The sequence below is a fragment of the Pipistrellus hanaki genome, assembly GCF_964339955.1.
Source record: "Pipistrellus hanaki genome assembly, chromosome: 1".
Classification (NCBI taxonomy): Eukaryota; Metazoa; Chordata; class Mammalia; order Chiroptera; family Vespertilionidae; genus Pipistrellus; species Pipistrellus hanaki.
The window spans coordinates 197,392,078-197,418,541 of record NC_140503.1 but is presented as its reverse complement, the minus strand read 5'-3'; the positions used below and the strand labels follow the sequence as shown (position 1 = coordinate 197,418,541).

Genomic DNA, 26,464 nt, shown 5'->3' with positions numbered 1-26,464 from the left:
AAAAGCACCCCAGTGAGCCTTGATTCACGAGCAAAAAAAAAAAAAAAAAAAATCACTCAAAAAACAACACTTAATAATGAAAACATTACTTTTGTGTGTGTTAAAATACACATAATATGAAATTCACCATCTTAGCATTTTTAGGGTATGTTCAGTATTGTTAAATACATTCGTATTGTTGTGCAACCACCACCCATTCATCCATCCCTACAATTCTTATCACTTTGTAAGACTGAAATGGTATACCTATTACAAAATAACTCCCAATTCTCCCTTCCCTGAGCTGCTGCAACCACCATTATACTTCCTGTCTCTATGATTTTAACTGCTCTGAGTAACTCATATAAATGAAATCACTCAGTATTGGTCTCTTTGTAACTAGTTTACTTCACAGAGACATTACTTTGTATTCGTTGTCAAGTGGCATGATTGGCATGCACTTAATAAATTATAGTAAGGTTTCTCTTGCATATCAGACAAAAATACATTAATATAAATTAATGTACTAAGAATCAGACAGAATTTCCATATTACCTCTCTAAAGAGTGAATTTTCCAATTAAACAGATGAAACTATGATATGATCAATATGGCAGTTTAGTCAAATTCAACCATATTTTAAGAACTTGTAAAATGAGAAAATGGGATATATTTCAGCAAACATAAAACACTAAATAAGATCAACTTCTACATATAAAAATGAAAATTATCTTTCTAAGATTAGGTGAGTAAACTCTATGCATACCACCAATCACTGATAACTAGGTACCATTTCCTAAGGACGGACTTAACCATACTAGGTAGTTTACAAACATAATCTTAACTATATTATCTAATAAAAGAGTAATATGCAAATTAACCATCACTCTATGACAAAAATGGTGGCACCCATAGCCACAAAATGGCAGTGCCCAGTCCTCTCAGCCCTGTTGGAGTCCCCCAGTCTCAGGGAGGGCTGCCACTGAGAGCCTGCAGAGTAAGCAGCCTGGTAGAATGTTGCCCAGAGGCCCTCCTGACCCTTTATAAAAAACAAAAACAAATTCACTCCCCATGGGCAGATTCCCTCCCAGCAGTGGCAGCCTGGGCTGGAGTCTCAGCCTGGCAGGGGCGCACACCCTCATGGCACAATCCTCTCCACTGAGGATCTCAACCACTGAGTCACACCAGCCAGGCATATATGGAGGAAGCTTAAATGTTTCTTTTAAAAAAATAAATTTTATTGATTTTTTACAGAGAGGAAGGGAAAAGGATAGAGAGTATAGAAACATCTATGAGAGAGATTAACATCGATTAGCTGCCTCCTGCACACTCCCCACTGGGTATGTGTCCCCAAACAAGGTACATGCCCTTAACCATAATCGAACCTGGAACCCTTGAGTCTGCAGGCCAATGCTCCATCCTCTTAGTCAAACCAGATAGGGCTGTCCAAACCAGATAGGGCTGGCAGGGAAGTGGTTAGGGGGTGATCAGGCTAGCAGGCAGAAGCAGTTTGGGGTAATCAGGAAAGTAGGCAGGCAAGCAGTTGGGAGCCAGCAGTCCTGGATTGTGAGAGGGATGTCTGACTGCCCTTTTAGGCCCAATCCCGGTAGGATCGAGACTAAACAGGTGGTCGGACATCCCTCTAGGGGCCCCAGATTGGAGCGGGTGCAGGCTGGGCTGAGGGACACACACCCCTGTGCATGAATTTTGTGCACCAGGCCTCTAGTCTTACCTAATAATAGACAGACATGTAAACTGACTGTACCTCCACTACACTCACAGCCAATCAGAAGTGAGTATGCAAATTAACCCAACAAAGATGGTAGGTTAATTTGCATATGCAGACATGGAGCAGCTGAAGGGGCGGAATGCCTGCTATGATGGAGAGAGGGGGAGATAGAGGGAGCTACAGAAGCAGTGCTCTGGCCGGGAGCAAGAACTTTCAGGCTCCTGGGTGGCTGGAGCAAAGCCAGGGGAAGGAAGGCCTATTATTGCACAAATATCGTGTAATGGCCTCTAGTTCATTAATAATTCTGCATGTGAGGATTATTATCTCTATTTTATAGATGGGGAAAGCAAGTTAGGGGCTAGTACAAGGCAGAATTGGGATTCAAATTATACCACATCACCTTTTATAGCATCTACATAAATTATAAACCTGCAAAGGACTGGCTGGGCCAAATAGTTCTCCATGGAAGCCACTCCTGAAAAATGTTTAAGTTACAAATGACTATTTACTAACTTTCCTCAGATATGCCTGAAATATGAAGCATATTACACTGCACATATTCACAAAGTAAAAGGAATATAATGAAGCTTAAAAGTTAACTTAAATGCATAAAAGTCAACATTTATATTATGCCGTTCAGCAGTTCTTGTCTATGACAAAAATCATAGCCCTTATACAAAGGAAATTATCATAAATGCAGAATTCTCTAACACAGAGATGCTCTAGAAAACAAACAATAATAGCAATAAAACAATGTAAGAATAGCTTTAACTTCTAATATTATGGTGTTTGTTAACTGACAAATATTTTTTAATATTTATATCGAGTCCTTACCAGCGGCCAAATGATTTTCATTAGAAGCAGGAATTAAAGTATTCCTTTCTATTAGCCATAATTCTTAATATTGACTTGGATTCTTTCAGAATATAGTTTTTTTTAAATCTTAGAAACACATTAAAGCATTTCCAAAGGCTAACTAAACCTTTTCAATTTACAAATTAATACTGTAATAAATTTAGAAATATCATTGGAACCAGAAGGAATTCATACTCATTTGAGAAATACCAGTTTCCTGCTGGGGATGGTTCAGAAGTGCTGATTTTCCTTTTAAAGGAAGAAAATTACCTAAAGATATGGGATTGTGAGGTGTATGCAACAGTCTTTCATCGTAGGCTTCTGCCAGCTTCTTTAGTTGGATGGACAAATATGAAAACATTTCCTGCAATAAGAAAATGTTACAGTTGAAAATCAAATAAGTATGTATTGAAACTTGCCAAATTTAATAAGACAAAATCTGACTGGTGTCAAGTTTGTGATATAAATTAAATTAAACTCATTCATGTGCCCTAGGAGCAATTCTTCACTTTGCTGCATTATAGTGAAATTCAAAGCTGCCACAATTATCAGAAACCACAGGATTTAGGTAAAGAAGACGATGAACCAGCACATTTCCTGCTTTGGGGCTATCATGTATCCGTCACAATTTCATCCTCTTTTCAGAACCTCCAGGGCTTCTGCTCTAGTCCAAGTAGCTGTCGATCTCTGCCCTGGACCACAACGGTACATTCTAAATGATTTCCCTGCAGCCTTTCCAGCCCCTGGACAATCTGTTCTACACACAGAATGGTCTTTCAGAAGCATAACTCAGACCATGTTCCTCCCAATGACTACCTCCTGGAAGTATAAAAATACAAACTCTTCACCCAGAAGGCCCTGAACGATCTGGCTCGGCCCACAAGCACAACTCAGCAACTTACTACTGTGCCACTTACTACTGTGCCAGCCACATCAGCCTCCTTTCCAACAGCTGAACATGCCAAGCTCATTCTAGTGTCACACCTTCATGCCTGCTTCCCCTGGACTCAGAAGCTCTTCTCCAGTCATTCCATGAGTGGTCCCTTTAGACACAGACTAAGGAGACCTTCTTTTATTACTTCCCCATAAAAGTTGCTCAACAACTCTGTCCATTCTCAATGCTCAATCTCATTCCAACACCATTATTTATCACAATCTGAAATTATCTCATGTATTTGCTTAAACAAATACTGCTTATGACAATTTACTAGAATAAAAAAACTCCTTGAAAGAAAGGACTCTGACTTCTTCACCACTATTTCCTCAACACCAAGAAAAATGTGCCAAGCTTTTAGAATGTAAGTAACTTAGAAGAGGTAGTTTTAAAATGCATTTCTTTTAAATCATATGAACTTAATATTAACAATTCTCTAAACTCAATTTAAAAATAGAGCAACTAAAAACTAAATATTATATTCATGATCCTACTCTAGAGAACAATGCATAGCTACTGTTTCCCTGAAAATAAGACAGTGTCTTACATTAATTTTTGCTCCTAAAGATGCACAAGATCTTATTTTCAGGGGATGTTTTATTTTTCTATGCGCTAGGTCTTATTTTCGGGGAAACACGGTAATAGTAGAAAATAAAGTAAAAATATTTTATAAGTACAAAATTTCATGTGCACATGTAAGAAGTGGGAGTTCAACCAAGTTACATATAAATATTAAATTGGCAACTGTTTGACCTAAAATTATACTTTTTTCTCCTAGTAAGCCCTTTCCAAAGTCTTGAAATGAAAATCTGTCCACAAAAGTCTGCTCCTGAACAACCCATTTGCACTGACCTCCTCCAGCCAAAGTCAAAACCTATAAGGTCTAAAGATACAACTAAGAACCCCAGGCCAGCAGAGTACCCTGATGTGGAAATGGCAGGAAATGATACTTCTCTAATTTCAAAGGTCACAAAAGCTGCTTCCATTTTCTGTAAGGGTTGCAGAGCCTGATCCCACACCGAGACTCAGAATAACTTTTCTTATGTTTAAACCACATAGACAACTAACTCTATCCTTGGTTAGGTAAAGATTAAGAGAAGAGAAAAATTTCTACCAAGTCTATAAATTACTAGGAGCTCGGTGCACAAAATTCGTGTGGAGGGGTGCGGGGAGGATGTTCCTCAGCCCAGCTTGCACCTTCTCCGATCTTGGACCCCTCGGGGGATATCCAACTGCCAGTTTAGGCCTGATCCCTGAAGAACTGGCAGTCAGACATCCCTCTCACAATCTGGAACTGTTGATTACCAACCGCTCACCTGCTTGCCTGCCTGATTGCCCCTAACCACTAAATAGAGCATCAACCTGCCAGCCTGATTGTCCCCTAATCATTCCCCTGCTAGCCTGGTCATCCTTAACTGCCCTCCCCTGAATGCCCAGTCCCCCCAACTGCCCTCCCCTGCCAGCCCAATCACCCCTAACTGCCCTCCCCTGCTGGCCTGTTTGCCCCCAACTGCCATCCCTTGCCAGCCATCTTGTGGTGACCATCTTGTGACCACATGGGGGTGGCCATCTTATAACCACATGGGGGTAGCCATCTTGGGCGATGGTATGGCAGTCAATTTGCATATCACCTCTTTATTATATAGGATTAATGAATCTACTAAAGACCACAAAACAAAATTGACACAGTTTTATATTCTAACCTGCAATTTTTTTTTAGCTAATTGTTGTTCTTGAATTTTTAGGGTATAAGATTAATCTCAGCATGTAAGAAATATGAAATCTTAGATCACGAAAAGAAATTGACTTCTTTATATTTAAAAAGTTAACATCCACATTTGTCATATCTATTGAGCATGTACAGAAATATTTAAGGAGACAAAAGTTATCACCAGAAACAGAAAAAAAAAGTTGTGGTAGGTATCTTTTTTTTTTTTTTTACTTTTTATTGTTGACCCTGATACAGATGTTTTCATTCCCTCCCCCTTTCACCAACTTCCTCCCAACCCTCGCCAGACCCCTCCCCTTAGCCATCACCACACTTACGGTAGCTATCTTTTCTTAGACATATAAAAATTTCTGACCCCTCCTTCTTAAACTAGTTTCAATATTCACTTCAGAAGGTGAAACAATAAAATAGAAGGAGTTAAGAATTTTCCAACAACAGAAACTATTCACAATCTTTCAGCACCAGTTTTTTAAAAAGTCACATTTTAATTTAGTTATTGATTTTTTTCATCTCTCTTATACGCCTAAGTCTTAATCTGCACCTGTCTCTCTTATTGTCTTATAAATCAAACTCTCAGCAGAAATAAGCCTGAAAGTCCAGAAACACCTTCACAGACTCCCACATTTTGCACCCCCAATAGAAACAAAAAACAAACACATTTTAGAATTGAACACCAATTTAAAATATTATTCTACCTACTATGGCTGCCACAATAATCACCAATGTGGTCACACTTATAGAGCACAGCTGACCCTTGAACAACACAGATTTGAACTCTACAAAGCCACTTACATGCAAATTGTTTTCAATAAATACAGTCGGCCCTCTGTATCACAAGTTCACATTCACAATTAAACCAACTACAAGCCAAAAAAAGTATTTCAATCCATGGTTCGAAATCTGTGGATATGGAGGGCCTACTGTATACAATGCTCTATGTCCATATATATAGGTAGGGATGTGGGCATCTGCTGATTTTGATATGAGGGGAGGGGTCCTAGAACCAATCACCAAAGACCCAGTCACCCACAGATACCAACGGCCCACTGTAGTTAAATTTTAGGGGAATCAAAAGTTATACATAGGTTTTTGATTGCATAGGGTGTTGGCACCCTTAATCCCCATATTGTTCAAGAATCAACTTAATTTGTAGTTAGCTACTTCTAAAAAGAGAGGAAATGTTTCCTTAGTAACACCCCTAGTGGTGCTTTTAAACTTATTACTGCATACATGTTAATTAAAAAACGGAGATTTTTCCCAATGTTCAATTGGGAAAACACTTTAACACATCAGTTTTAACTAAATTAGTTCTATCAATCACTTGCTAATACCACTAAAATTCAGTTTTGACTGTAGCTAACATTAGGACAAAAATCTTTAAACAGTAAACATAATACTAAGGTAACTAAATCTGATATCACTACTATGGGAATAATCAGAGAGAAAAAAATTATGAATCAAGTTCAAATCCATCTGCAAATATTTACAGTATCTCTAGTCTGTGTAAAGGGTTATGAGGTAATCCAATAAGCAAATAGGCTTAAATTATCTGAAAGTACAATATACTGAATCCTAGGATATTCCATACATTAAGGTCCTAAATGTTCTCCCATTAATATCACTACCTTTAAAATAGATCGTTTAGGAGACTGTACCACTATTTCCTACACTAATACTTAGCTAAGCAGTTTTTCCCTGATATATTAAAGGCACTAAAGAACCTGCTTGCCTTTTTTTTTTTTTTTTTTTTTTTTGCTACAGTTAAATCTATAACTGACATTTATTATAAAATACTTCTGTAAAGGGGGAAATTTATTAGCACCCCAAGCAAATATATAGAGAGAGATTGTACTTAAAAGAAATGAAATACTATTGATTTTCTATGTCATTTTTGCTGTATTTAACTTAATTTTAAAAGACTCTTCACTACAGATAAACTGAGCTGTATACCCGAATGCTAATGTCAGCTACATTTTCAGAATAAAAATACAAAACTTTATACAATAGTTCAAGATGTTAATGGAGGGGAAGTTGAATTATATTAAGCATTACCTTTCCTATGGCCTTTTGTAAACTGATTTGCAGTCATGAAGCCCAACATTCAGCCTATCCCTCCCCATAACCCAAAGCTGTGCATAATTCACTAAATTTTAATGAAAAGCGTCTTATGTAGTCATGTTTTTAATACATACTGTTTCATATTCAGCATAAGATATAAATAGAACCTTGCATATTACTACAGTACGCCTCATAAGGTGGGTAATACATCAAAAGGAAAACAAACAAATAGTCTAATCTTTCACTGATAACATGGAAGGGTGGATAGACAATGGGCTGTAGGTAGATATCCATGCAAAGATGTCCATATTTGAAGATAACAGTACAATGCAATGTGTCTCTATGATTGTGGCCAAATTAAAGGATCCAGGCACACTCGGCAGTCTTTGCATCCCAGGCTAAAGTACAGCTTTCAAACTCTTCTGTTGTGGCCCACAAACAGGTCACAGGCTGTTGAGATTCAATGACTCCACGTTTAGGGCTGCAGAACTTCTAATGTTTCCAAACCCAGCTTTGCTATAGAACATTGTTTGGTCTAGATGTCTGATGTTCTTTTATAATGTAGTTTGTCCTCCAAGTGTCAACCAACAAATTCCAGCCCCTGGAGCAGCCATTCGCTGCCATCCTCTTCTGCACTTGTCCAATTTAGCAGATATTTGCAACTATGATTACCTCCTGACCTGTCAATAAAGCACTCTTCTAAAAGGAAAGCTAAGCAGAATAATGGCCTTCTCCAGCAAAACAGGTAAGGATAAACTTGTAAGACTGATCTATCTGTTTGCTTAGAGAAATTCAAAGAAACAGTCTCTTAAATTTAACCCCTTCTCTTGAAGGCTGTTTCAGTTAAATTCCTGGTCATTTCTCCTGTCAATGAAGCAACTGTGATGGTCCAGAAGGGGCTGAGGGCAAAGAGGCTCAATTCACAGGCATAGTTCCACTTCCTCTGATCCTTTCACCCTTCAAAAGAGACAGCTTGAGGAGGAATGGCTTCAAGCTGAGTTCTTGTCTGCTTCTACTGTGAGAAAGATAAAGCCTTTTCTGAAAAGATATACTAGATAAAATGCCCTCTAAAAATATCATTGTGGTGAATAAGGGCACAGAATAAAAAAATTCCAAGTTTTCTTTTAACACTCCTTTTTTTAGTATGCAATAACGCCGATAATATAAAAAGGAGCTCTCGGTGATGGTATATAAATAGCTCCGGCTGGAACAAAATAGCTTTGCCTCAGCTTCTCCAGAGCTGAACCAATAAACTATCACGATTAAATTTTCACAGTTCAAAAGCAAGTCCATTTAAACAACAGAGGCTCTTACTTCTGCAACAAATCCAATAAATAAAAAAAACAATATTTATGCTACATATATGTAATTATGGTTTATGGAGGACATCGACATTTTTCAATGAAAAAGCCTGCCTGTTGAATGAAGTTGTAAAGAACAATTTTATTCACTTACAGTGACAGAGTTCTCAAATGAGCATTCTAATACTAAAAGGCTACTACTGCAGATACTCTGTATTCTAAGTCTCTATTGAAGAATTTTAAATAAAACCAATTAACACAGAATAGAGCCTTTGGGATTTTTACATACCTCCACTAGATAAGAAAGGGGCAGTCACAGGATCACCGTTTTTTTTATGGCTCAAGTGCCTAGTACAGAGCAGGCAAGCACTCCCCTGACACTGGAAGCGGTGAGAGCAGAGTGATCAGATAGCAAGTAGAGACATTAGCACCACACTAACCTGAGTTTTACTGGCAGTTCTGGCACTTACATGTGATCCCTGAGTAAGTACTTAACTTTTCTGAGCCTCAATTCCATTTGTAAAATGGGATAATGCCTACCTCAGAAACTTACTCTGAGTAATATGAAATAATGAATATAATAAACCTAGCAGAGTTTCTGGAATACAGCATACATTCATAAAAATGCTTTCCCCATCCACCTACTTTTCCCTTAGCCTAAAAGAGGTTTCAAGTTAAAATAACTAACTTTAGCTAGCAGGACCCCTTAAACTCACGCTAATACCCAGTAGCTATAATCCTATTCTTATTCTCTTTTTGTTTATTTCACTCTACTCTATCTAAATCAAAAGAAAAGAACAGCCCTAACCAGTCTGGCTCATTGGACAGAGCATCGGCCTGCGGACCGAAGGTTCCCAGGTTCGATTCTGGTCAAGGGCATGTGCCTTGGTTGCAGGCACATCCACAGTATGGGGTGTGCAGGAGGCAGCTGATCAATGTTTCTCTTTCATCAATGTTTCTAACTCTCTATCCCTCTCCCTTCTTCTATGTGAAAAATCAATAAAATATATTAAAAGAAAAAGAAAGAATTTTGTTCTGGGTGTTATAAAGAGAGATGCATCTTCACATCTGATAGGGGTAGAAATGGGTATGAGGTACCATGAAATTGAAGAGACCATCATCTTAAATTGTTCAACCTTACAAAATGTTTGATTTATAAATTACCAACGTGATTTGTACTCGATTACTAAATTATATGCCAATTAGCATGATTATAATGGCATGCCCAGGAAATAACTATTTTAAGAAATATTTACAGTCTTTTAAAACCATAAGTGGTCTGAGACAGGTGATTCTTTCACAAACAAGAAAATAAAATCTGCGAATTCAAGTATCTTTTTCGTAGTGAAACAACTATTTAGGAAAGAGCTAAGACCCACTGGTTTCTGATACAACTAAACTTTGAGGTGACAGTTTACCTCACCTACAAACAAAAGCTTCATCTGTCCTTTGAGAAGGTTCCTTGAAGATTTTGAGGTCTTCTCTTGGCTATTACAATCTATGGTCATGATGATTACTTTATGGCGTTAATCAAACTGGAGTTCTATTCTAATCATTTTAAAATTTTTCCCTCAGGTTTATCAAGGATTAATTTACATACAGTAAAATTTCAAATGTCCACTTTTCATGTGTCCACTTCTATTAATTTTGGAAACATACTAACAGTCATGAAACTACTTCTACAATTTGTCACAATAGTTCCCTCCCCCAACCCAAGTCATTGGCATCCATTCATCTTTTTTCTGTCCTGATGTTTTTTGCCTTTCCAGCATGACATATAAATGAAACCATATAAAAAAAATATGAAGAGCTTTTTAAAAAAAATTTTTAAAGATTTTTAAAAATGCAGAACTTTTGAGTTTGATTTATTTCATTTAGCAGAGTGCAGGATTTGAAAATCATTATGCTGTTGAATATATTAGTAAGCCTGTTCCTTTTTATTGCTGTGTATGTATGTACCATAGTTTGTTTATACACCAGATGATGGACATTTGAGTTATTTCCAGATTTTGGCAATTAAGAATAAAATCATTATAAACACTATATTTTTATAGAGACATAAATTCTCATTTCTCTTGAGTAAGTACTAAGAGGTAGGATGGTTAGTTTACATGTGAACGTTAAACTTTATAAGAAACTGCCGAAATATTTTCCAAAGTTGCTGTACCATCAACAATGTCTGAGTTCTACTTATTTGAGATCTCAGCCAAGATTTAACAGTGTCAGGTAGCTGTTGTTGTTTTTAATAGTAGTCCTTTTAATAGGGGTGTGCATAGTGGTATCTCACTGTGGATTTAATTTGCATTTCCCTAATGGCTAATGATACTTAGCATCTTTTCCTATTCATGTAAATTTTAAGAGATATCCTCACAAGTAAATAATTACTTTCCTACAGAATGAATAAGTGGGGTAGGGGAACTAGGGTAAAATAGGGCACAAAAACTTTATAACTTAGTCATATTCATAAAGCTGTTGAGAGGATCTACCTGATAATATAGATAAAAATATTTAAAAATATGTAAAGTATTATTAGAAAATCCAAGGTGCTATAACTGCTACTCAATACTAAAAAGTTATACAGACACCAACATTGCACCAGAGACCTCTAGTTCTCCCAGAAGAGAAATGACTGAATCATCTTAGTCTGACTCACCCTGCCAATACTGTCTCTGTCTACAGTTTTAGAGCTGTCCTGAATTAAGCTAGTTGTTAGTGTCAGAGACAAAGCCCAGTATTCAAGCACAAATGTCACTTTTCTTTTCAAAGTCAATATAATCAATGAGTTCAACATTCCAATAATAACGGAAAGGGATAAATTTATTATTTTAGAATGAGAAACTGGCCAACTTCTGACCCGGTTCTTCCTCCTTTGACTGATGTCTCATGCCTAAACAAGTCTCCAGGCTTCCAAAAACAAAAAAGAAAAGCCTTTACCATTTGTCTTTCAAGAACCTCTATCTAAATGATAAATGAATTGGATTTTACTGAACTAATAAGAATCCCTGATGTAGGACTTTCTCAAGATAAACAGAAAAAGTAAAATCACCTGTCCAAGGCTCCTCAAAGTATCTAGATAAACAGGATGACAATGACTAATTGCAAATGACCTATTGTAGTTCCAGATCAAGTATATCCTGTAGGACTGTACTAGATATCTATTGTCCAAAGTGACAAAACAACAGGCAAAAACACCAATGATTTAGAGTGCAGTCCTAGTCAGGAGGATTATTTTATAGCTAAAAGGAACAGCTTACCTTTCTTTCTTTTAATAGCTTCTTATAGCCATTTGATCCAAGTGATAATAAAGTAATAAGGACATCTAAAGAAGGTGAAGCTGAAGCTCTTCCTGAAATAAGAACAAGTCACACTCAGAAGAGTAAAAAAGCTTTGGAAATTCAGATTTATTATAGTAGTCCATGTACAAATGGATTTTTGTTTATTAGGTACTTTTTCTGAAGAGCAACTAATTTATTTACCTGGATACATCTTGCTGATTTCCTGAATGAAGAAATCATTAAAGCCAGCAATTATAGCGCCACCTACTGGAACCATAAAATTTTTGTCCAAGCTCTGAACGAAAGCATCTATTCTTCCAACCCGAGCCCCCTAGAATGATATAACATGTAGTATTATATATTAATTTCTAGAAGAAGAGACAACAGTAGCTATTAATAAATAAATACCATTAAAGTAATGCAGAAAATAAATTATTTATTTGCAAAAGTGCCCGTAATATATTTTAAGTATTAAACTGAGTTTTTAAATGCTCTGCCTTATATGTGTAAGAGCACTTGATAGTTTACAACCTGCTTTCACACAAAAATCATTGAATCTTCACAACAACACTGTGAGAAAGGCAGGGTTTCAATATTAGTTCAGGTGGAAACTACATTGAAACTGAGCTTTTCACCTTAAAATTGGGTATTAGAGTGTGGATTCCACAGTGCCTCTCATCTCTGATCTTCTATTAGGCAATAAATGTCATCAGTGGGCCCTAAAACTATTAAGTAATTATAAGCACCCTCTGGGAGGTTAAGAGTGGCCACCATAATCTAATGGACTGCAGCCACCCACACTGCCAATCAATTAGCTACAACATTGAAGTGCCTCTCTTTGATTCTTAGATAACCTACTAACTACATGATCACTCAAAGCAATAATCCTGCTCCTACCACCACTCAGATAACAAAGGAGAATAAGAAATTTTTATTTTTAACATCACTTAATGGCTTTTTTTTTTTTTTTGTATACTCTTGGCAATATTTCTACATTAACTCATGATTCCTAATGTTATCATCTTAGATGATCTCATTCCACTGCAAATGAACTTCAAATGAAAATCTAATATTCTGGTGAAAAATTGAATACTTACTTACCAGAAATATAAAACCGACACAGTCCCCATCCAACACAGTCTATGACCTTCTGTCTAATGTGCTTCAATTTTCTCCTCTTAAAAATAGAGATACTATCTAAATTTCAACTAAGATAGTTTATTTGCTTTATCTGTGGGGACAGATTTTCAATCTGTATTCAGAATCTACATTTCTATTAATATAGCCATCTTTGACCTTCAGCTTCACACTTTCTCTCCACGTCCATATCTCAGAAAGAATGGAAGCAGCAGAGAGCTGGTCTAATCTCGGAGACCAGATACAGGCAACAGAGAGAAGCTGCAAAGGCTGCAGGCTCTCACATGATTAAGTCTCCACCTTCCCATTACTCCTCCAATTCCTCGTAAACTGTGACCAGAGAGAATCTCACATCACAGGAAAACAGAAGCATGTAAGACTAATAGAATAAGTGAAAAACATGCAAAATTAATACGTAAAACAAAGTGGAAGTTACAGTCGCCATTTATGAACATTTAAGTACTACTGTCCAAGGCTTCCTGGGAGAAACATGAACCTCAATTGGGAGCAGAATTACCAAGAACAATCAGAGCACCAGAATTTGCTAAAGCCCCTTCACCAGTAAACACAGAAAGCCCTGAAAGGGCAGCACAGTCTGAGGCAAGGAAAGACAGGCTGGATCTAATCCCAGGAAGAGTACATAGACCTCATGTTCGATATCAAAGAGCAGGAAAAAAGATTTGAAGGATGGAAGTGATTAAATAGAATAGGAAACACAGAAGTATGTTCTATGAAGTAAAGAGTTGTCATTTATCGGTTCATCCATTTACTATCTATTGATAGAACAAATATACAAACTTAACATTTGCCAAACATTGTTCTAGGTTCTGGGGATAGCAGCAGTGAATAATACTAACCGCTGACTCTTAAATAATGTGGGGATTAGGGGTACTGACTGTGGAGAATAACTGAAGTTGGTCCTCCACATACACAGATTCCCAACTGCCTGATTTCAGGAGAGGATCCTGGATCACTCCATCTACTGACACCCCCACCCCCCAAAAGATGAGGGCATTAACCAAGACTGTCATACTTATTGTTTACTGTCTGCTTCTGCTCCATGAGGACACAATTTTGTTATACTCACTACTGCATCCCTAGCACCTATCCTGTTGCCAGGCACATCAGTGGAAACCCTGTAAATATCTGTTTAGTGAACTGACAATTAGGTCCATGAATAAGTAGTATAAGACCTACGTCTCTCAAATTCTTAACATGTAAAGTTGCTGCTTCCTACACTTTGGATCTTTATAATCCATTTGGACTCTAAATGACTGAATTAATTATATGTATTTTTGTAGTTCTACTATATCCCCCACTCTCCATTAAGTTGTCTTAACATCCGTATTCCTTGAGTATCCTAAATTAGTCAGTTCAGTATATAATCGTAAGAATAGGTTCTGCAAAGCTAACTTCCTGGGGACTACATGTGCATATAGAATGTTCTGTATGCTCAGCATTAAGTCATTTGGGGACTCTGCCCCTTAAAAAAAGAGAATCCTGACACATTTTAGTTATAGCTCTTGCTTCACTGGTTGCCTCATTATTGTAATACATGCTTCCCAAGAAAGTATCTGCAGTTTTAGTACTTTGTCTTTTAGAGCAAAATAAAAGCTTCGGATCTTGGGCAAGTCACTAAATCCAGCTGAGTTTGCTTCATTTGTAGAATGAAAACAATAAGAAGTACACTTTAAATTAATAGATTAAGCTAACAAACTTGAAAAGTCTAACAGGATGCCTGGCACATGGTGGGTAATGAGTAAATAGTATATATTACTAATGAGAACTATTGGGAAAAATTAAACCTAACTCATTTTTATTTTTAGAATGGCATAAAACAGCAACCAGTACTCAACAAGATCCAAGAACTTATTTGATTTAAAGGAACTGTGACACTCTAGCTGGTGTGCTCAGTGGATAGAGCATTTTCTTTCCAAAAATCGGGACTTTTTTAAAACGCCGCAGGACTCAGGACAAATTGTTAAAAATCGGGACTATCCCGCCAAAAGTGAGACATCTGGTCACCTTACCATACTACCAAAAAATAACTCTTACTGAATGAATATTGTATGCAAATTATTAACACTCCATAAGATAGAGGGTGCTAGATAACTGTTTTTTACAATATTAGATTGCAAGAAAAACAAAGGATTAATCATATATGTTAAAATCCATTTCTTTCCTTGACATATTTTTAAAATTCTCTTACCTGCTGAATGAGGTGCATACACTTTGAAGACTGCAATCCGTAAGCATTGTTGACTATATGTGGAACACCATAAGAAGCACAAATAAGAGCCAGTTCTTCTAATCTACAAACATCAATATTCAATAGAAAGATACATTCATATTATGCTTTTATAAATTACAGTGTGAAAAGTAATATAATGGTTATTGTTAATGCACATGAGGAAAAGATGACAAAAATGAAATTTCTACAACAATACTTTAGCATATACTAGGTGTACCAGTTAATAATGAGGATTTTTTTCAATAAATGGAGTTACACATATGTTGATATATATGCAATTTGATATGTATGCTATTTTGTTGTATTGACAGCGAGCTTCAAAATTTCATGTCAAATTTGCTGAAGGTGTTAACATCATAGATATTTTTATGCTTAAAAATGTCGAATTTCATGCCAAAAAAAGAGCATTTGTGGTAAGTTTTAATTCATTACTTTATTTTGAAGAAACATGCTGCTGAAAGTTATGTTATTGTATACTTCGGATGAATATGCTCCATCTCAAGAATGCTGGTTTAAACGTTTTAAAAGTGATGATTTCGATGTGAAAGATAACGTCCAGGTCAACCAAAAACACATAAAGACAAACAATTACAAGCATTATTGAATGAAGATGTTTGTCAAACTCAAAAACATCTTGCAGAAAGATTAAACTTTGTTCAGCAAACAATTCCCTTTTACAAGCAATGGGAAAGATTTTAAAGGAAGAAAAATGGGTGCCACATCAACTGAATTTACTGATGACCGAAAAGTCATCAGTAAAATGTTGCTTCAATTGCATAAAAGAAAGTCTTTTTTGCATCTAATGGTGACTGACAATGAAAAGTGGATTCATTTTGAGAAGCCCAAATGCACAAAATCATGGGTTAATCCAAGTCAACCATCAACATCGACTGCAAGGCCAAATCGCTTCAGAAAGAAGACAATGTTCTGTGTTTGGTGGGATCAGGAAAGTGTGGTGTATTATGAGCTTCTAAAACCAGGTGAAACCATTAATACTGATCACTACCGACAACAAATAATCAATTTGAACCACGCTTTGATTGTGAACTGACCAGAATGTGCCAGAAAACACGGCAAAGTAAATTTGCTTCATGATGACGCACCATCACACACTTCAAAACCAGTTAAAGAAACGTTAAAAGATCTTGCCTGGGAAGTGTTAACCCACCAGCAGTATTCATCAGACCTTATTCCTTCAGATTACCACTTGTTCCGATTCATAGCACACGCGCTTTCTGAGCAGCACTTCAAAACGCACGATGAAGTGGAAAATTGGGTCTCTGAATGGTTTGCCTCAAAACAAGAAAAGTTCTATTGGGAAAGATGTCCAAAATTACCTAAAGATGGGGGAAATGTATAGCTAGCAATGAACATTACTTTGAATAAAGCAATTTTGATGTTTCTCTTAAAATTATTGTGTTTCATTTGATTACAAAATAGGCATTATTAACAGGTACACCTAGTAACTAAAGGCTCAGTGTACAAAACTTGTGCACGGATGAGGTCCCTAGGCCTCGCCGGAGATCAGGGCCAACAGGTGCCAGGCCAACTGGGGCCTGCCAGCTGGGGGAAGCAACAGGGGGAGTGACGGGGTGCAGGAGGATGGCCACCTGCCCCAAAGAGGAAGCCGGCACTCAGCCCCTATGGGAAAGGGGCTGCGTTTACCACCACCCACCCTTAGTTCCCTAACCCAGTCCGGGGTCTGGCACCACAATGCTTTCTGTCCAATTAGTGAACTAATAAAGACAGTATCTACCCATCCAAATTAAGGCTACAAAAAAATTAAGCTTAATGTAAAGACATCAAAATGTTTTAATTTAATAAAATCAGAAATTCAAACATATTACTAATAACAATGCATCACCACTTTCCTAAAGTTCACTCTTGTAAGAAACACTCACCATATAATACCGTTAAAAAGTGGTATGTGAGAATTTTACTGATAAAAAACTTCATACATGTAAAATACTTTACTGCCAAATTACATAATACCATGGAAACCAAAGTATAACTTGGTGCTCCAAAAAATAGTACAAAGTCAAAATTTTTACAAATTAATAGCATTTCTATTCAAAATGTTAAAATGAACAAAAACTAAAAATGTGTATTCCTATAACTAAGCATATTACGTTTGCAAATAAAAAAATTGTGGCCATCCTTTAGAAAAGTAAACATTTGCTTTTTTTTCCCCTTTGCTTTTATTTTCTTAAACATTTGTATTTTTCTCAGAATGCAAAGGCAACCACTGTATATACTCAAGAGTACATCTGGATTAATCTCCCAATTAAAAAATATTCAAAGGGCAAAAAATAATTCTAAAATTTTCTGTTACTAATGATAGTTCCTACATAGGAGAACTGTTAGATCAAAGGAGTGGAGATAACAATGAAAACAAGTAAACTCACTGTTTTGTTTAGAAACTTCTACTACATAATGAGGAAAAAGATGCCAAGAAATTAAAAACAGAAAAAAGAGCAAGAAAAAAGATGCTCTGCATCAACGTGGGTGAGAAATGAATCTCCACTTGGTACTAGTTGCTTTTTCTTCTTCTATATTAAATTTTTATTTTCTCAAGAGATGATACTTTATCTCAGCAAGATCAATCAATTCTCTTGGGACAGTCCATTCACCTATTTATTGCCAAATGTTACTTAAGCATCTTTGAAAATTAGTGTATATATATATATATATATATATATGTGTGTGTGTGTGTGTGTGTGTGTGTGTGTGTGTATATATATATATATATATAAATATATAATTTTTTTTTTTTTTAAGACTGATGAAATCCTAGCCGGTTTGGCTCAGTGGATAAAGTGTCAGCCTGTAGACTTTAAGGGTCCCACGTTTGATTCCAGTCAAGGGCACATGCCCAGGTTGCGGGCTCAGTCCCCAATGGGGGTGGGCAGGAGGCAACCGATCAATTCTCTCTCATCATTGATGTTCCTCTCTCTCTCTCCCTCTCCCTTCTTCTCAGAAATCAATAAACAATATATTTAAAATAAATAAATACATAAAAGACTGATGAATACCTGAAGGACAATATTCACAAATCATTTACCTGTCAGGTACCCTTGGAGCAAAACAGGATGTAGTAGAATGAACACACAGCACATTATCAGACCCAAGTTCCTGGATTTTAGCTTCTACTGCTTTCAGGTCTGTGCGCAGCTCATCACCTTCTAAAACATTCTCTATCACTACAGGCTCAAAACCTAACCAACCAAATCAGAAATCAAAATATTAGTGTAAACTGAAATAAGAGAAGACCCTGAAACTCTAGGAAGTAGCGCTATTCGACAAAAGAACTCTAAATACTTACTTTGGTCAATGAGCCCTCCTCTAGCAATAAACACCTGGCTCACCACTGGAATGAGTCAAAGGCATGTCAAAATAATGTGCATGACCACTAGCCCACAATTAGGACCACAAATCTATTTAGCACTTTGATATGACAAAAAAGATTAATTTTGGGAAGGAGAACATATGTTAAATATACTCCTATAAAAGTAGTAACAGCCAATGATGACAAAAATGATCACTAGTCCATAGAAAAATAAATCTACACATTCTTTGGCAATGCCTATGTTTTATTTTAAAGTTCACTTCATTTCAGATATGAATAAAAATAATAACTCAAGTATTGAAACAAATCACAATCATCAACTTAATATTTTAGCTCTAAAGAAAAAGGTAATTCATTTTAATAGCCTCGGGATCACTGACTCATTTCGTTTTTCTAGATAGCAAAACCATCAATGAAAAAGAAGATGGTTTACAAGGGCCTTCTATAACCTAAATATAAAAATTGTTTTTTGTCCTGGTTGTTGTGGCTCAGTTAGTTAAGCGTTGTCCCATACACCAAGAGGTCACCAGTTCTATCCCCAGTCAGGGCACATGCCTGGGTTGCAGGCTCAATCCCAGGTGGAGGGGCGTGCAGGAGGCAGCTAACTGATGTTTCTCTCTCATTGATGTGTCTCTCTCTCTCTCCCTCTCCCTTTCTCTCTCTAAAATCAATAAAAATCTATTTTTTTAAAAACTGTTTTCAATTGAATTAGTACACCTAACTAGCATGTGATCAAAGGTCACTCCAAATAATAACTATATAACCTTATAGGGTAAATATTTAGGTATCCATAAACTTAAAAAGTTGTATAAGCAACATAAACTCTAAATAATGTTCAAAGCACTTATATAACTACTAGAGGCCTGATTCATGAAAATTCGTGCAAGAGTAGGCCTTCCTTCCCCCAGCTACTGGCACCGGCTTCCCTCCAGCACTGGTTTCCCTCCGGCACCTGGAACCCAAGCCCTGGGCTGCTTCCCTCCTCCAGCCGCCTGCAGGCACCCAGGACCCAGGCTGCTTCCCTCTTCCTGCCGCCCACAGGCAACCAGGACCCTGGCCAGCTTCCCTCCGGCCCTGGCTTTGTCAAGAAGGATGTCCAGCACAATGTCCGGTCTAATTAGCATTTTTCCCTTTTATTATTATAGATGTCCTCTGTGATACTAGTAAATGCCTAACCAAGCAAAAGCTATGGTAAAAATAAAACCTAAAAGTTTAAGTCTCAGAAATTGGATAGAAAATAAACCTAGGAAATTTTGCACATAAAGTTATTATGCAGTCTCATCTTCAGTCTTCCCAAATACCAAATCTAGCAGCAGGCTAGACTCATGGATTTAAAAGCCTAAAGGATTTAGAAATCATTTAGCTCAACTCACTCATTTCAAAGATAAGGGAGCCAGAGTTCAGGAAGATTAAGTTGTCTCCCCAAGGTCACACAGCAAGTTAGAGCAAAGTTAAGAGCAAGTAGTTTTCTTTTGAGTTTTAGAATCCACACCAAGTTGTCTGCATTCTATCCACAGAAACCTTAGTCACTATAAAATCATCATTTCAAATATGTGGTTCAGAGGTATCCAGGTTTTTTAAATCTGTACCTTCATAGCTATTAAGACAAATATATGAACTTTACTTAAATAAGTAACTTCCTGAAGACAGCTCATTTTTGCTGTTTCTCAAATTCTCTAGACCTAACCCTATATTGCTTTCAAGTTGTGGGGTTTTTGTGGGTTTTTTTTTTACTAATACAACGATCTTGTTTCCTAAGAATAGGGGCTATCTTGAAAAAGAATAAACTGTAAATCGTAGGCCAACATCTTTTAGAAAATAGTTTTCAATAAGGCAATCTTTTCCAAATTCCAAGAATGTGGTTATCGTCGGAACCGGTTTGGCTCAGTGGTAGAGCGTCGGTCTGCGGACTGAAAGGTCCCAGGTTCGATTCCGGTCAAGGGCATGTACATTGGTTGCGGGCACATCCCCGGTAGGGGGTGTGCAAGAGGCAGCTGGTCGATGTTTCTCTCTCATCGACGTTTCTAGCTCTCTATCCCTCTCTCCTCCTCTCTGTAAAAAATCAACAAAATATATTAAAAAAAAAAAAAAAAAGAATGTGGTTATCAATTCTTTGGTTAATAGAATGCAAATTAACAGACTTGATAACTTTATACCATTTAAAATAAATCATTTTAAATGATTTTTTAAAGTCTATCAATTTCGGCTATATGTCCTTATTATAAGTCCTTTTATATGAGTTTCTTTATTATTTATGCAGTTCAATTACAGCCCAATACTGTTCATTTCACACAACATTCTGAAGTCATTCAAAAATAACGTTAAATTCTCAAATTCGACTTGACAGACACACACACACACACACACACACACACACACACGCGCACGCACACGCATATGCACAAGCATACATTCATACACACACACAGAGAACGGAATGTCAGTCAGTCTTTAAAACAGAAAGAAATTCTGACAGGTAGTATACCATGGATTAAAGCTTAAAGACGTTAAGTAAAATAAGCCAGTCACAAAGGGAAAATACTCTAGAATAGTCAAATTCATAGAGACAGAAAGGAGAATGATGATTGCTAGGGACTGGGAGCAGCGGGAAGGGGCAGTTACTGTTTAATGGGCAGAATTTTAGTTTAAAAGAATGAAAAAGTTCTGGAGATAAATGGTGATTATAGTTGCACAACAATGTGAATGTACTTAATGTCATGGAACTGTACGTTTTAAAATGGTTAAAATGGTAATTTTATGTATATTTTATCACAATAAAAAGAAATAGGTTTAGTTTCTTTTCATTTATATATCTTTACACAAAAAGTTTGAAATGTCTAACTGTGATACTGAATACATTATATACAACACTCTTTTACCTGCAGTGATCATGGATTTAAAGCAGGACTTCTGGTCTATTCGAGGCCATATAATATACTTTGCCTTTGGTCTTTTGTGTCGTAAAGTCAAAAAACACAGAGTTAGACTCATACCAGTTGCCATAGGTACTACAAAGCAATTGGTCACTGAATGGACACCTAGGAATAAGAAGTAAAACAGAAATTAGTTATTTCATTGAAAAACCAGCTTTCTTCTTGAAGGAATTATATTCTTCTAGCAAATAATAAAAGTTGTAGATTTACTGCTGCTGCTTCTTCTGTACTCACTCTCAGGAACCTGTCAATTTCATCCTTCATGCTAATGATCTGATTTTCTATCTTATTCTAAAGGTTTTTATATGTACACTACAAACCTGGTGCACAGATTTGTGTACATTAAAAGGAAATTAATTAGAAGGTGGCTGGTGGGTGGGACTGGGTGAGAAGGGCCAAATATTCCCTGGAGCCAACCTCCCGTGGTCCCACCCCAGCCAGCTGCACCTGGGGTGGCGCCATGGCTCCAAGGGCATCTGCAGAGTAAGCAGGGTCCCTCTGGCAGGTGGAGTCCCTTGGCCTGGCCTGCCGGGATCAAGCCAAACTGGATCTCTGGCACCCCCAAGGGGTCCCAGAGTGCAAGAGGGCACTCTGCAAAGTTGCTATTGTACAGGATTGGGACGCAAACGCAAATGTGCAATACACCAAATTCAGGACCAAAAGTACTCCAACAACAACATAACCCACGGCCAAAGGTGGAATCACATGGCCCTGTGAGGAATCGGGGTCCCTCCTCTCTGGTTCTGGGGTGCTGCTGCCAAGTCACTGCAACTTGGCAGCTCCTGCAGTGAGCATCTGCCCTCTGCTGGTCAGTGTAGATCATACCTACCAGCCAGTTGGGACGGTCGCTTAGCCTTTTATATATAAAGATAGATACATCTTCTCAAAAATCACTTTTATCCTCTTTGAAAGAGACATTAATAGAAAACTAGGCAAAGGCATGTGTGGCTGGTCAGCATGTGTGGCTGGTCAGACAAAAATATTACAATTAACACAGTACATACCAGCCATCTTTATGATGTCCAGGACCAAAGAATTGGCAATTTTGTTCAAAAGGCTAGAACCTGCAGCTTTTGGTTGCACAGCAGAAATATCACCCGATCGTCCAATTCCATGAATGAACCTAAGCAAAAGATGGGCCAACAACTGGACAAAAATACTCAGTGTTCTAAGTAATCTACTGTAAAAGTATACAAATGCAATAACCAAAAATAAAAAATAAAATACCAGGAGCAATACTTGACTATTGTAGATATATTGCATAAACTATTTATAATATGAAAATATCCTATTAAGTTTAAACAAATTCATCAATTTTGCTCTGGTATCTAGTCTCCAAAGCTGGCAACCATTACTTCCTTTTCTCCCTATGCCCATATGGTACTGCCACACCAAGAGATGGAGTCTAATTCCCTCCACTTGAATCTGGACAGGCCTTAGAGACTTGCTGGGCCAGAAAGAAAGTAGCAGAAGTGATGATCTGGAACTTCTGAGTTAGAGCATAAGAAGCCTTGAAGTTTCCTACCCAGGCTCTTGAAGGGCTCGTTCTTGAGGACTCCCTCTTATAATCCCTCCTGGGAGAAGCCAAAGCCACATGGAGAGGGCAACCAAACTCCCAGCAACCTAAGTGCGCCAACTTGGATCAACTGCCCAGATGAACCTTCAGATGACTAAACGCTTAGCCACCATCCGACTGCAACTACATGCGAAACCCAAAGCAATCATTACCCTGCTGAGCCCAGTTCACACACAGAACTAGGAGATGATAAATGATTGTTTCAAGCCACTTTGTTTTTGAGGTTTGTTGTGCAACGGTAGAAAAGCAAAATATCTGCAGCATTAAATTCTCTTCTTTATTTCCTTTTCCCCTAATCAGAGTAGGGGACTAAGTTCCAATGGGGATGAACTGATATTTCAAATATTGCCTTAATCAGTTCTTTAAAAATGCATGTGCTAACCCACTCATTTTAAATTAGATGTCATACACTGTTTAAAAGACCTCTGGATATTCTTCAAAATCAAAAATCTATTTGTAATTTACAGTTAAATAGATCAGAAATTCTGCATCCTGGAACTATCACAAAACACGAGTGCCACGCTTCATTACCACTGAAACCTCATGTACAAAGTATTTTTTACAGAAAATAACTGTTATCAGCCCATTATTAACATGAATTTTTCACCCAAGTTATACATTTGTTATCAGTAGTTTTAGCTGCAATTAGGTTTTTCTTTTAACTAACACATATAATTGACATATAACATCATATTAGTTTCAGGTATACAAAATAATGATTCAATACATGTATATATTGTAAAATGATCGCCACAAGTCTAGTTCACGTCCATCATCACACACAGCAACAAATTTTTCTTGTGACGAGAACTTTTAAGATCTACTCTCTTAGAACTTTCAAATATACAAAACAGTATTAGTAATTAGAGGCAACATGCTATACATTAAACTCCATGACTTACATATTTATTTTTTTAACTTGAAGTTTGAACCTTTTTTAAAAATATTTTATTGATTTTTTACAGAGAGGAAAGGAGAGGGATAGAGTTAGAAACATCAATGAGAGAGAAACATCAATCAGTTGACCCTTACACACTCCCTACTGGGGATGTGCCAAAACCAACATACATGCCCTTATCCGGAATCGAACCTAGGACCCTTCAGTCTGTAGGTCAATGGACTATCCAATGAGACAAATCAGTCAGGGTGAAGTTTGAACCTTTTGATTCAACTAGAAGTTTGATGGTTTTGATTGAAATAAAATTCAACTATGGGATAGAAAATGTCATCATGGAACTTTTCTTCAACTAAGATTATTCAAACCAGACTGTTAAACCTAGGGGTTGTCAAACTTCAGTAAAATCTTAAATCATGGAAGACAGGAGTTTTCATTTTAGAGTTTACCTACATTTCACAGAAAGGTAGAAGAGAGAAATTATTATATTTGAAATCACTGTCAATTAAATGGTTATCAGAACTGATGAAAAACTTTTTGAAAAAATGTAAGAGTAACTTAATAATCTAATAGTAAATTTAATATACCCTTTCCTACATCTATTGCAAAAAGGTGCTTATAAAATGGGATTCAGTTTAGATACAGATAAACAATGTTTTATAGTTCTATCTATATATATCATTCTCTAAAAAAAAAAACTTGCAACTGTAGAAAAGAAACATGGAAAATCATAACAAACCTTGATATTTTAAACTCATACAAATAATAGGTTTATTAGGTTAATTGTTCTTAACAGAACGTATAGCTAGTATTGTAAACTACCCAGAACGTGACAAGAACTTTTACCCTGCTATCTTGAAAAGCACCTTCTCAGATTAAATTGTTGCATCTAAATTTAGATGCCCATTTGAATAGGAAAGAAATATGTTCCAAACAGACATTTTGTAATCTAATATGATGAATACTGCCACCATTGTTTTTAGAGGGGGAAAAAAGCAAGGAAAGAATGCTATTTGAAAAAATGTACCTGTAATGACGCCGAGCAACTAAAGCGGAAGCCACTCTCCCTTCCCTTTCTCCCACACCACAGTTGCCCAGGAAATTGTTGCTATCCATGATCGCCAGTTCATGCAGGAAGAGTTCAAGTGTACTTTCATCCCAACCATCCTCTGGACATTTGCCCTTAAAACAAAAAACATATCATTATATTGAATTATGACTTAATTATATTTAAGGTGGTCTCGTCGTTCCTTAGAACGCACCTCGATGCATTTTAAACCCCTTTAGTGTGTTATTTTGCCATGTTCCTTGCTATCTAAAATTCAGACAGAAATTCAGCACGATGAAGAAACCCCAACTAGGAAGAAGGTTTTGTTACACTACAACTATCTAGATTCGAGAAGGAAGGAATGAATGAATGAATGGATACATGAATAAATAAATGCGATGAGATTTTTTCCGGTTTAAAGTTGTAGTAAGTTAAGGTTACTGAAAACCTTATCTTCAACGAAGATTCTTCAAACCAGCCTGCGAAAGCTACAGGTTTGCCAAACGTGAGTCAAACTAAGATTCGGAGATGGCGTGCCCGGTGATGTTCCGAGGCAGCACGTGGTATGTACACCGTGATTTCTGAACACGTGTTCCCCGAGTTCTCGGGAAGAGTGGAAAGAGGGAGGTGCGAACTTTGCTCTTTCCGCAAACAAAACAAAAAAAGTAAACCAACTGGAACTTTCACTCCCTTCCCCCATGTTACACTCAACGGGACTCAAAATCGCGACCCCAAACGCGCCCTCATACACTGTCCGGTTTGGGGGCGCGGCGAGGTGGAGACGGGGCGGGGCGCAGCCAGTGGGCGCAGCGCCCGCCCAGATGGACAGACCGGGGGCGGCTCCGGCCGGCGAACCGAAGCGGGCGGAGCTGGACGCGGCCGTGGCGGGGGCGCAGCGGAGCTGGGGGCTCGGCGGCGGGCAGCCGCCCGACCCCTGGGTACCTGCTCCAGAAGCAGCCGGATGAGGTGCTCGTGCGTGCGGCGAGCCTCACAGCCCTGCCGCACGTAGGTCGGCGACACCAGCCGCTCACCGGCCGCGAAACTCTCGGGGTTCATACTAGGCGGTGGCAACGGTGGCGTTAGAACAGTTGACACCGGGACGAACACCCGAGCAACCCGGGACGCCACTCGCCGCCCGGACGGTACGGCAACCCCTAGGGCCAAACTTCCGCGTCTCGTTCTCGCACATGCGCAAAGCGCCCCAGAAAGTGTACCCGAAACAGATGGATCTGGAGCATGCGCAGCGGGCTCGGGCGGGGACTGAAACATGAGCCCCGCCTCGCCGCCTCTGATTGGTCAGCTTAATCCTTCGGCTTTCTCAGACGGACTTGACTTTGCACTTGTGCGAAAGGCTGAGGAAAGTGAAGGGCAGCCGCGTGGGGTGAAAGAAGAAATTTCCTAAGTTACCCTGTGTCCCAG

General features: G+C 37.8%; 1 protein-coding gene across 1 annotated transcript in view; it reads right to left on the bottom strand.

The window, feature by feature from the left end:
- SEPSECS (Sep (O-phosphoserine) tRNA:Sec (selenocysteine) tRNA synthase) overlaps positions 1 to 26,237 on the bottom strand; it is a 31,841-nt gene extending 5,604 nt beyond the window's left edge. Inside the window, exons 1-9 of the mRNA XM_084871867.1 lie at positions 25,988 to 26,237; positions 25,025 to 25,179; positions 22,531 to 22,649; positions 21,473 to 21,631; positions 18,309 to 18,462; positions 15,206 to 15,308; positions 12,061 to 12,190; positions 11,839 to 11,930; positions 2,833 to 2,926 (exon numbers count right to left, since the gene is read on the bottom strand). Coding sequence (XP_084727993.1) covers positions 2,833 to 2,926; positions 11,839 to 11,930; positions 12,061 to 12,190; positions 15,206 to 15,308; positions 18,309 to 18,462; positions 21,473 to 21,631; positions 22,531 to 22,649; positions 25,025 to 25,179; positions 25,988 to 26,101 — 1,120 coding nt within the window. The 5' untranslated portion in view covers positions 26,102 to 26,237. The remainder of the gene's footprint in view (positions 1 to 2,832; positions 2,927 to 11,838; positions 11,931 to 12,060; positions 12,191 to 15,205; positions 15,309 to 18,308; positions 18,463 to 21,472; positions 21,632 to 22,530; positions 22,650 to 25,024; positions 25,180 to 25,987) is intronic.
- Positions 26,238 to 26,464: the final 227 nt, after the last annotated feature.